The sequence below is a fragment of the Cygnus atratus genome, chromosome 1, assembly GCF_013377495.2.
Source record: "Cygnus atratus isolate AKBS03 ecotype Queensland, Australia chromosome 1, CAtr_DNAZoo_HiC_assembly, whole genome shotgun sequence".
NCBI lineage: Eukaryota > Metazoa > Chordata > Aves > Anseriformes > Anatidae > Cygnus > Cygnus atratus.
Genome location: NC_066362.1, coordinates 47,002,366 through 47,014,582, shown reverse-complemented (window position 1 = coordinate 47,014,582; position 12,217 = coordinate 47,002,366). Strand labels below are relative to the sequence as shown.

Here is a 12,217-nt window from a genome sequence, read left to right as displayed (position 1 = left end):
TTCACAAGCATCCTAGGAACGGATCTGAACGTGCACCTCAGAACTCAGAATTACTGATAGGGAACAAACTTTGATTATTGTAGTAAATAGGGCTCCACAGACGTTACCTCAGCCCCTGCACCCTGAAACCACTGGACACTCTTCCTGTCTGACTTTATTGTGGTCACACAGTGCTTTCCCCCTTTTGTTTGCTCTTGATAACTTCACTGTGGAAGTGACACAAGAGAAGTAAGCCGGGAGCCTGATGAGCTAGCAACAAAGTCTTTCCCCTTTCAGACTCAGGCATGCTCTTGGTCCTACAGCCATGCCAGCAGACATTTCTGACACAGACTTTTACTAAGTTAACTCTTTCTGGGTCCTTCTACGGCAGACTCCTCATATCTGGCCTTGTAATATTAAATCATAGGTTGCTATGACATTTCTGCTTGAGGCAATGGATTTACCTAAATTCCACTTCTTGGGATGCTGTCTGTGCCAATACTCCATACAAGGCCATAGTCTTGTCTAGTTTCTCTCTGGTTTTACCTTAATTCAGATTACAATCTAAATGTTCACCTATCAATGACAACAAAATCATTAGTCTTTCAATTAATAAGTAACTTTTTTTTTTTTTTTTTTTTTAGGGCGTAGGGACATATATAATTCAAAAACCTGCTACAAACTCTTGAAGTCATACAGGTACTGATATGTATATTCCATTTATTTGAGGAAATTCTTCTATCATGGTTTCAATTTCAATAGCCATTACTTTCTTATTGTTTTGCATACACCAAGCTTTTCTCTGTAAACATCAGATTATGTACACTGAAGGCTTCTGAAGAACTGATAAGCTTTCTGAAGTTAAAAAGCTCTATTCATTTAACTATAAGCCCTTTTGACTTTTGGACCCACTGAACATTATAGAGATTAAATGTTAGATGCTGACTATTTTAAGTGTAAATTTGAGTCTTCTCCAACACAATAAAATAGGAATCAATATTGCAAGCATCCGAAGTTGAAATAACATACATGTTATGATGTTTGCTGCAGTGTGGTACCTTGCTATGGCTCTGCAGGGGATTTTGCCCCTGGTACTGAGAGGGACTGAAGTGTCTTCCCTGCACTAAACCTCCATCTAGAAGGGAGTGTAGACTCGGACCCTGCTGAGCTCTGACGCAGGAATTTTAGACTGAACATTCTTTGCGAGCTGGCTGGTCAGCTACGCCCTGGTTAACTTCCCAGCGGTTAAAACTTTATCTTTACTTAGCTCTCTAATCTTCCCCTTTGGGAAATGACTATACTCCATTTGTCTTATTGTTTTCTTTGACTCAAATTGTTTCTATGGCTGCAAACACTAACTCAAACGGCTAATATTACATTCAGTCCACCATCTGCTAGCCAAATGTTAGAGATACACAAAGTTTTACTCAAGAGTCTCATTTAGTGCCTCTCCAGTAGTACCCTTTAAAGCTTCTAGGCACTGCTGCTTTATAAGGGCACATCTCGCATCAGCGGTGAATTTGCAGATCAGCCCTTTGGGATGTAGCACCATCTAGTGAGGCAAACTAGCTCAGCTCTTAGGGTCCTGAAACGGACAAAACCAGCAGCGCTTCCAGTGGCCCAGGCAACCTTTCACAAGAAGCCAGGGTACATTAGTCATCTGGAATCCATCACAGGAAGTTCTTTGGTTAGTGTGGCAAAGCTCAGACAAAATCTTTACATGTAGCAGTAATTGCTCTCCAAGCCAACTTCTCCTATTTCAGTTGTCTTGTAAAATTTGTCCCTGTACCCACTGATTTCTAAATCTCAGCATCAGCACCTTTGTGTCCGGTCTTTTCACGGCAGGCTTTGTTTTCTACTTCTTCCACAGAAATATGAGGAACCCTCTCCCTCTTGCATAGCCATTGCCTTATGAATTACTTCACACACACGAACAGCCTCTAGTCCCTGCTGGAAACACCTTCCCCTACTCACACGGTACCTGTTAGATGACGGATGCACACAACTCCCAGCCAGTAACAATACAAAATCAGCCTGTAGGATGAGTCAGGTGCATTAGTCACAGAGTAATTTAAAATTGTGCACATCCCCCATCGTACCTAAATGGTTCCCGCATCATTTCGCTGGCCTGGCAAGTGCAGCGTTTTCTAGTTCCTACCGCTCGGCATCTCTCTGGTCGTTCCCTTACCATCAGCCATGAATTACCGGGATGCCAGTAACTCATGGCTGATGCGCAGGTGGCAAGGCACTGCACAGGTAGCAACCGAGCCGTTTTGCTTAGCATCCCTCCCAAGCCCCTTTCCTGTGATGCCCACAGAGAACTTCGAAACACCTCGGTGCCACGGCCTCCTCCTACAGCCCTGAAGGAGGGGGTCTGCTCCTTTCTGCTGGAAGCGGGGGGGACACCCAGGGGGGCTCCTTGGGCTGCCAGAGCCCGGCCTCAGGCTATGGGGGCTCCCTCCCGCCGGGCCCCGCCGCGGCCGCCATGTCCCCGGGCAGAGCCGCTGCCCGTGCCCGTTGCTTGGCGACGCCGCCGCGCCGCGGCCGGGCCGGAGCATGGCGGAGCCCCCGCCGGCTGCTTTCTACGGGGCCGTGGCGCCGGGCAACCCGGTGGTGGACAGCTTGGAGGCCGAGCTGCGGGACGTCCTGGGCTTCCTGCGGCGGCTGAGGGGCGCGGGGGATGCCGAGCCGCAGCGCCACGACCTGCACCGCCGCGGGTAGGGGCCGCCCCTGCCGCAAGCTCCCCTTCCTCGCCCGCTCCCCGCTGCTGCCCTCCAGCCTCTTCCTCTCGGCTGCCCCTTCTTCTCCCAGGCCTTTCCTTGCCCCTTCCCTGCCCGCACCCCAGGGCCGAGACCCCCTTCCCGCTGCCCCGGGGGGGAGCCAGCTGGCTTTGCTCCCGCCTAGGTTTCTCCAGGGCACCCAACCCCTTTTATTTCTCCTTTGCTCTCCCCCTCATGTGTCAGGCAAGGTTGGACGTGGTGCTTAGGGACATGGGTTAGTGGGTGACATTGGTGATGGTTGGACCAGATGGTCTTGGAGGTCTTTCCCAACCTTAATGACTCCATGATTCTAAATGAGCGAGCCTCCCAAGCATGAACGCCTCCTTTTTCTGCACCTCCTCCAAGTGAATACCGTAGGAAGAAAGCGCAGGGTATTGCAGCTGCTGGCATTGCCGCTGTACCAGAGCTGCCTGAGCTTATCAGTCGGAAAACCCTACTGAAGGAGCAGCTGGCAGCCCACCAGGCTGTGCTGCTGGGTGTGAGGGTGGGCGCGGGTGGGCTGTGCCTGCCCCGAAAGATGTGCTCACAGTAGGGCCACGCGAGGATAGCGACACACGGCTCTTCTCGTGCATATGGCCGTGTCTACGTAGGTATATTTTTATACACATCGATGCAGGCAGAACATATGGCAAGTATAATTGTGCATATTTGTTTGCTCACATACATGCCTATCTGTGGGTATGCAGAGCTCTACATTTTCTGATGCAGTTAATATAGAGCAACTAAAATCGGTGGATGATTCACAGTTCATGCATATGTCTTATACAGACTGTGCATTTCTCATGTAGCTCTCCCTGCTGTATTTAGGTACATTATAACGTAAATGTTCAACTGCTTCTTTGAAGCTAAATTGTTGGTTTTCTCCTGTTGTTATCTGAGCAGTGTTCTAGTCTAAATCCATAGATCTTTAAAATGAAAATGAAAGTTTCCCAAGTTATTGTAATTTCATTCAAAAAGAGCACAGCAGTTAGGCTACAGGGTGCTTAGCTTATCACTTCTGTGCAGCTTCAATCCTTATGTATTTCACTTGGTACTTTCCTGGATGCAGTCTACAAATAGCCCTTCTGTAAAGGAGCTGGACATAATTTAGGTTGTACTCAGATTCTGCAGTCTATCATTTGTCTGCACTGGAGATCTCTCCTTTTCTAACTATTCTGGATTTCTAATTTATGTGCCATGTTCATCATTAGGTCTGGGCCTCGATCTATCACTCAGGTATGGGTCTCCAGGCCTTTGCCTCTAGCATTTTAAATCTTGGTGTATTGGCTTTTGGTATTGCTTCGGCAGCTGATTTCAGTGCTTTGGTATTTTTAAGCTTTTCATTTATAGCTTCAGACTGTTTTTTGCTTTAGCTGATCTGTATTCTTACTTCAAAAGTATCCCCTGTAGGCCCCTCAGAGGAAGGAATGCCACTCAGCTGCTTCACACAACACCAATTCAGCAGAAAACTGCTGATAATGAACACATTCATTGTATCTTCTGGTTGAGAGCTAGGCATGCTGAAACCGATCCGTTCGCAAATGTCACGCCAAGTAATCAGTTTCTGTGAACAGTGTCTCCAAGCATTTCTTTACCTTCCCCTCTGGAATATTTTGACCTGATGAGGCTCTATCTTTTTAGAACTGGTATTTTGTAGATGTTACACCTGTCCATGCTGGTTCAGTTGGCAAAAAAAAATTTCCCATCTAAAGAATTCTGCAGCACTCACGAAGATGAGAGCTAACACTACCTGGGTCTTGATCCCAGCAGTTGGTGACAGTAGTGAGTGACCCATGCCAGAGCTCCAGGGCATGGAGAATGTTGCATAACACTAAGCTCCCCATGGCTCTGTATCCTCTGACATTTTTTGTATGTGTAGGGACAATATGGAGGTAGAAGACTAGAATTCTGCTTATTAGCACACACACTGAGGTAGCTAGCAAAGTCACGGGTATTTGTTTGTGACTGAAATTTCCATGCTGTTTTTCCCTTGCTTCTCATTGTTTGATAACTCAAAATTTCTGGTTGCAGAACTAGCCTTAGTCTAGTTGTTTTTAAGAATTTCTGAAGGTAATGGCTATTGCAGATGGTTTCCTAAATGCTCTAGAGAATTCTTGCCTTGTCATTTGTCAAGCTACTTTTTCTGGCATGATTTTGGTTGATGATTAAAGTGCTCTTGTTATTACAGAAGCAAGAAAATGAGCTTCCACATGGTACATATGTACACTTTAGAAGACTGTCGGCTTCATTCTTCCAATGCTGTCAGCCTTTGATGTCGATAAGTCAATAGTAAGGCCGTAATTTAGGCACTTATAATGTTCTAATGTAAGTAACAAAAAATACCGATTACATGCCCTGTGCTGGAGTTATGAATCTTTTCCAGCAGTAGAAGTAGCAATCAAAAATGTTTTTCCCTCAACTAAATGATAAGTTGTTTTAACCCATTTCTCTGGGCAATGGGAACATCAAGAAATTACCACGAACTATTGATTTTATTTCATGTTGTGCGGTTTAGCCACCCTCATTCAATAAGACATCTTCTGATCAGTATCAGAAAATCCTGTATGACTTGTAGTAAAGACTTGTGACCCAGAAATATAACTCTGTAGGCCTTACCCTATGCAAAATATTAAGGATTGACCTTTCAGGAAAAGATTTTTTTTTATCCATAGAGTGGTTGGAAATGAAGAAGGTTCACCTCTGAGGTCCAGAAGCCCAGTATTTTTCTGAGAATTCACTTGCTTAGCTTGTTATTCTGGTGGCCTACAGCCTATATAAAGGAAAGACATATTAGCTGTTTGGGAAGTGTCTCACTCGCCTTTGTCTGTGTCAAAGAAACGTTCCTGTGTCATGCACTCATTTGTACTTAGTCATGGCATTGTAGCAGATATATTTCACCTGAATGTCCCCATTGAAGTTGGCAGTCTAGTCAGATTTGTCACTAGTTTATTGCTCACTTCTTAATAGAGTATTCAAAACAAAAAGTGAGGATGATCTTTGCTGGGGGTTTTCCAGCTGATCAGTCCTAAAGAAATTCGCTAGTCTTACCTCCCAGACCTCTTTCCACAGTCATTCTTACTATCAGTTACCTTACAGCCTGATAATTAGCTTTTTTCTTCTCCCTCAAGTAGTATCTATCAAACCTTTAGGGCTTGGGAAGTCTTTTCCTAAGTTTCTTCCCACGATAGTCCAAAGGGACTCCACTTGGATGCCCAACTGATTCCTTCCTTTGGAGCCTCTTTGCAGATTTACCCTTACTGGCCAGACTGGTAGTCTTCTGTCAGTGTAATAGGTCAGTTGCAACCCAGCCTATTAATTGCTTACCAATGGACCAGGAGGAACGCATTCTCCACCTAGAAGGTGCTCTTTATTAGACCGGGCCATGATTTCCTTCAAAGATGTAATGTGGGAGAAGATTGTATTCAGGTTGTTGCTTTTGGCCAGGTTTGTGCTGTTACTGCATTTTTCTTTTAAGATACACCTCTAGAATGTCCCATTTCTTTCTTTGCTCTCTACTTTCAAGAACCGAAAATTGTGCCGAGGTGATACTTTTAGGGGAAAAATAAAAAGATTATGAGTGTTGTAATTCTTTGGTGTAGAGATCATTTTGACAAGTTGCTCATACAGCCATCTGTTTCACCTTGAAATGTGAAGGTGGCTTGTAGCTTTCTGTGTGGGAAAATTGATGATTCTTATTGTGCTTTTTTACTGGAAGTCTTCTTATAAGCTACAATGAAGAACTGTCTGGGAGACTGTAAAAAAGGATTCAAAATTCCTCAATGTCAGAAAACAGCTGAAGAAAGTGTCTTGCATTCTAGTCTACCATCTTAGGAGATCTGCCATCTTTTCACTGTCTTAGGAGGTCCTGATACACCAGAAAGCACACCGTTAGTTTAGACGTGAGAAGCCAGCTAGAAGGTTATTTTCCAACATGAATTCCTTTCTCTTCAGTTATTACCCTTCCTTATAAATTGCTACCTATGAATAATGTAGATGCTGTGGTTTCACAAGGCACTCTTTGCTGAGGTTTCTGTAGAAGTGATTTGTTAAGAGAATAAATCTAAGAGATGCCTGGCACTGTTAACACTGTAAATACTGTTAGTTCTGTAAGAGGATTCTTTTCAGAAAAATCCCTGTGCATATTAGCAGTCTGCCTGATCAATTATTGTTTTCCAGCTTGAATATAGATTTTTTAAAGAAGTCTAAGGTGGCAGCTATTGCCATAAAATCCTTTATTTTATTTTTTTTTTTTCTTTTTACAAACATGCCATTTGCTTGCTCTCTCTGAGTCCCACCCTTTACAATTTAAAGTTCCCAAACATTTCATGCTAGAGGCTTTCTAATGACTTTCTTCTTTTTGTAATTCATGGTACAATTCTACAGTTTATTTCATGGCTACTAGGTCCTAAGTTTGCTGCTACCAGACAAGCATTATTATTTGGGGATCTTTTTTTCCCTACTCTTAGTGCTTGTAGTTTCAGGTCCAACAATTGGTCTGAGTTGTAATCCATTGAATTTCCTTAAAATACCAAATAGTTTCTACAGAGCCTCTCACATACAATCTGAAAAGTGGGACAGATTTGACACTTATGACCATGTTTGAACAATGCAAAGACACTTGTATTAAGACATTTTATTAAGTATTTACATACAAAACAATTCATCCTTTTTAAAAAATCTGTGTGATAAAAACTGTTGACAGAAAGGAAACACAGAAATGTCCTTGGCTGCTTGTTAAATCCAGTTTTAATGATCACTTGTTTTGAAGTATGTAGAGGTTCAAATACATTTGGAAGAAGGGGGTTTTCACAATTTGAAGTTTTCTTGATTTGTTTACTTGTTATGACGGGTCTTCTGCGAGTCTAATCTGGAACCTTTTTCTCCTGTATTTTTTAGTGCAAATACTTTGTTTAATATTTGGAACAAATATAAGCCTCGACTGCCAGACTGGTATTACAATGACAGACTTCTGAAAGTTGGTGATTCCCTTGTTCAGATCCAAGTAAGTCATATCAAAACAGAAAAATCTCAATCACAGTCTTTTTTTTTTTTCATTATGTTTCTATGCTGCTTTAATTTTTAATGATATTTTATAAGAAGCTGTTTAGAAAGTAGCAAAAACTGTTACAAAATAGTTCCACTGAGAGTTGGTGGTTTTTGTATCTTTTGTTTATTATTGTAAAATTGCCATTTGTTGGATATATTTGCTGTATCTAGATTTTCTATGCATCTGTTGCCTCTTTAAAGTTGAACACCCCAAAATCTTTATTCAGCATTTGTTTGTAATGGTGGTTTGCTCCACAGTGATGTCAACTCAGTGCTCAGTAAACTAGAAGTGAAAGTAAAGAATTGTTAGGAGGGGAACAGAGAACAAAAAAACAGACGTCAGTTATAACAGCTGCATGTATTGATGGTGCTCTTGCATCTTGAATTGTCTGTGCGCTTCTGGTCTCCTCAGAAAGGATAAATTGCAACAAGGCATGATGCTGGAGAGAGTAATGAGGGCAACAAAAAGCATGAAACAGCTTCCACACAACGAACAAAAGTAGGCTAAGACTATACGATTAGGAACAGAGATCACTGAGCAGAGTGTAATGCAGGTCTGTGAAATCATGAGCGAAAGAAGAGGCTGAATAGGGACTGATCGTGTACACTTCCACTTCTGATACAACAGCATCAAATGAAGTTGGTAGGTGGCAAGCTTGGACAAGAGCAGACTTCACAGAATGTGTACTAAAGCTGTGGAATTTCTTGCCACAGGATGGTATGAATGCTAAAAGTTTAGGTAAATTCAAAACGAAACATGACAAGTTTACACTGGGAGTTGTAGATTGTTGAAGACATTGAGAGTATTTGGGGAATGTTTTATGACATGATAACTCTTATCTAGCCATCTGTTACTGGCTGCAGTTGGAGCTGGGGTAGCTATTGCTCTGACTCAGTAGGGCTATTATTATGTTATGTTCTTACATCATGTTTGTCATTTGTGTCTGCTGAGAAAAAAACCTTCAAAGGCGTGCAGGTCATTACCTCAGTGATACTTGTGTTGAAGATCATGCCATAAAGTCTGGGGCTTCCAAGGGTAGTTACAAAGCAAGGCTGAGAAGCAGCTCAAAGTACAGTTGAAAGTTAATTGCAAGTCATTCTTTTGGGTCTGAGGAATGGTGTGTGGTTCTGAGTGATACAGTTGTGGAGCAGAAATGCTAAGGGACTACACAATCATGGGTTGATTTGTTATAATGGTTCAGTTCTTGAAAAGCTGCTTGAGAGAATATGCTTAAAAGTTTGATGAGAATTAGCATAATTTAGAGAAAGGTGCAGCTCCTAAATACATGGCATCTATTTAGTGTGATTTTGTGTTTGTAATGATCCATCACTGGATTTTCCTACTTTTTCCCAGGAACATACTGGAAGACTCTTATTTGATCAATAATACATTTCTAGGTTATAACTCCAGATATTTAGTGTGTCTGTGTTAAGAGACAATCAAGTAAATATTTTAATTATGTGCTTTCCACCTACTTCAGATACAGAATTTGGTAGTATTATTCTTTTTAAAATTTGATTGTAATAGAAAAATTGTATTTATAGCTCAAAAGTTAGTGAAAGTCTATAATTTATCTGTAAAACTCTTCCAACAAGAGCTTTGGAAAGTGTCTGTAACTTCTTCATTTTTGAATATAATGGGAATAAAAAACTAGATTAAACCAAATTGTTGTTGTTGCTATTATTATTATTTAGAATGGGATATCCAATTTTACTGAAGTGAAAGCATGATTTCATTTGCTTTGTTTTTGGTGTTAAGCTTACTATTACCGTATATCATCTTGATATATTCAAGTCTTTATATTGTTTCATTCTATAGAGATAAGCATCTGAGATTGTGTCTTGCTACAAACCTGACCTCATTGTTTAAATAAGTATGCTTTTGGGGTTCCTAAATAGTTCTATTAAACTCTTATATGTTATTTGGAACTATTATGACAATATCGAGGAAAAAATGTATTTGGATTTATATTCTGTTGAAGAAATTTCATATTCTTGTTCTGTCCCCACCAGCAAAAGAAAAACATATAACTGGCATTGTGTTTAAACTGAAAACAGTTTTTAAGAACACTCTATTGACTTTTCCATTAGGAAAGCAGTTAAATGCCTATTGTCACTTTTTTTTTTTAAATTATTATTATTATTCTCTGCAGCATATGACACTGTTAGATTCCTCCTTTTCACCTAGAAAAGTAGCAAGCATAATTGGAAATGTAGCAAGATAGTTTGAGGACCTGTCTTTTGGAGGAATACACCCAGTGAAACTGTTCTTACACTATTATACCCTTTGCTTATGGAGCCTAGCAATAATAAATGCTGTTTATGCTATTTGTGGAAAGTGTTTATATGTGGCTAGTAGTTGAGCTTTTCCACAGACCTGGAGAAAGGTATGAGGATCATGCAAATGTTGCAAAGTCTTATATATCCTTCACTGCATCTGCCCTAAAGAATTCCACAAAAGTGGCCTGCCTCCCGCATAAAGAACAGCAAGCGGAAGCTGAACTTCAGCAACACTCAACACTCACTGGTAGGCTGAAGGCATATAGAAGAGTTTGCAACTGTGATGCTATTATAACTGAAGGTACAGGTTCATGGTATAGGTTTAGGAATATTCACAGAAATTCTTAAGAAAGCTCTTGAAGAACTGACTGCATTTGTTAATAGCTCCTTCATTGCCTAGGCAATTCCATTTGGGTTTTGTTCGTATTCATATTTTCGTTAAGTTTTCACAGCTGCTGGGCCTAGCAATTGCTCTGAATATTACACGAAGCTTTTAGTGCTTGGAAATGCTGCTCTCATAGTTTACTCAGTAGGAAGTTATTTTAAATAAATCAAACCCTGCCCTCTATACATTGGCTTCCCATGGCATGACTCAAGTGTAGTAATTTGGTCCTTATATTCAAGGAGCTTCCTGACCTGGCCATATGTTGCCTAAAAATAATCTAGAAGTCTGAGAATTTACAGCTTCCACCCTCTGGTGTAATATGGTTTTCTACAGTAAAGGTAAAGTTATCGATGTTGTAGAAAAAGTTTTCTTGCTGGCTAGCCTAAAATTTTGAAGTGAGCTGTCCTTGGAACTCCCATTTTTAAGTGCATTTCTTTGACTTTACAGATTTAGTTTTCATTGTATCCATATTTTTCTCTGGAGAAAAGAGGAAAAAAATGTGATGAATGTTAGTTACAAATTTAAATGCATTACGGGAAAGATGAATGTGGTGTAACAGCAAGTTCTGTGATAGGCAGGGTGGAGCCCCTTGCATAAGTGCAACATTCTTTTGGTCCCTTTTGAATCTTAATTGGAAACTGTTGGTGATTATTTTAAATTGCAATCCCCCTTTATGTTACGTAATACTTAACGATGCGTAGTCTTTTAAAATGCATTACCAGTGACTAAGCACCAACTTAACTTTCTGTCCCCCTGCTATTTATTTTCATGCAATCTCACTTTAAATTTCTTTCTATTATACATCTGCTATATATCTTTTAGGACACGCCTCAATACATTATGTTATGTGTCTTGAAATTGGTTAACCCGTTAGTCATCATACTAATCAGTACTGACTCATTTCTTTTTCCTCCCTCTTTGCCTCTATCTGTCTCTTATCTCTGATCTTATATACCGTAAACTGTTTGGGAGAGGAATCACCTTTTGTTTATGTATTAGTAACTAGCTTAGTGGCATTCTGAATCGTGGTTTAGGATTCTAAGAGTTATCACAGGCTGACTGTATGCATTAGCTTACACAGGTGACCAACTACCCATACCTGTCCACAGAAAGTAAAAGTTTCTGGTTATGTCAGCTCCTTTCACACAGCAAAAAAGATAATAGGGTCATGTCAGTAAGATTCCTCAGATGATTAAAAGTTCGATTAAAAGTGTTACTGTGGTGGTAGGAATTTAAACTGAAAATAGTGGGTCCAAGGAAATGCTTTTGGATTTTCTGTTATTAAACATTAAAGGATCATTTTTTACAAGTAGAAATTCTTTCTTTCTTTCTTTATTTTCGCCCCAGAATTTATCATGGCTGGAGTGTGTGTGGTCTAGTGTTAGTGAAGTTGGTAGAGAAAGCTCTAAATAATCTTTGCTGCAGGAAGTGGTGGAGGTGATTCAGTAAGTAAGTGGCACTTGGGCAGCTGAGTCAGAGCTGAGCCATAGTCTCAGTCTGATGTTAGAATGGACCAACGTGCTGCTGGGGAGGTGCGTGCTGAATGACACATAAAGCTCAGCATCCTGTTTGCTAACAGTTTTAAAGACCCAGTGGCGATTTCTAGTCTAGTAACACCAACTTCTTGGCCTTATTTAATTCCAGTTGTCGCTGGTTTCATTCTTTTTTTTTTTTCTTCATCTTAGTCAAAGTGTTTGAGTTCTGATGTTAAGACACTCTTCCTTTCTGCATAAAAGAAGGGAGGGCTTTGACATCAGGGAAATGGGGA

General features: G+C 40.8%; 1 protein-coding gene across 1 annotated transcript in view; it reads left to right on the top strand.

The window, feature by feature from the left end:
• The first annotated feature begins 2,512 nt into the window (after positions 1-2,512).
• Positions 2,513-12,217, top strand: part of CFAP54 (cilia and flagella associated protein 54) — a 113,024-nt gene continuing 103,319 nt past the window's right edge. The window contains 2 exon segments of the mRNA XM_035551906.2: positions 2,513-2,696; positions 7,635-7,740. Of these exon segments, the coding sequence (XP_035407799.1) occupies positions 2,536-2,696; positions 7,635-7,740 (267 nt within the window). The 5' untranslated portion in view covers positions 2,513-2,535.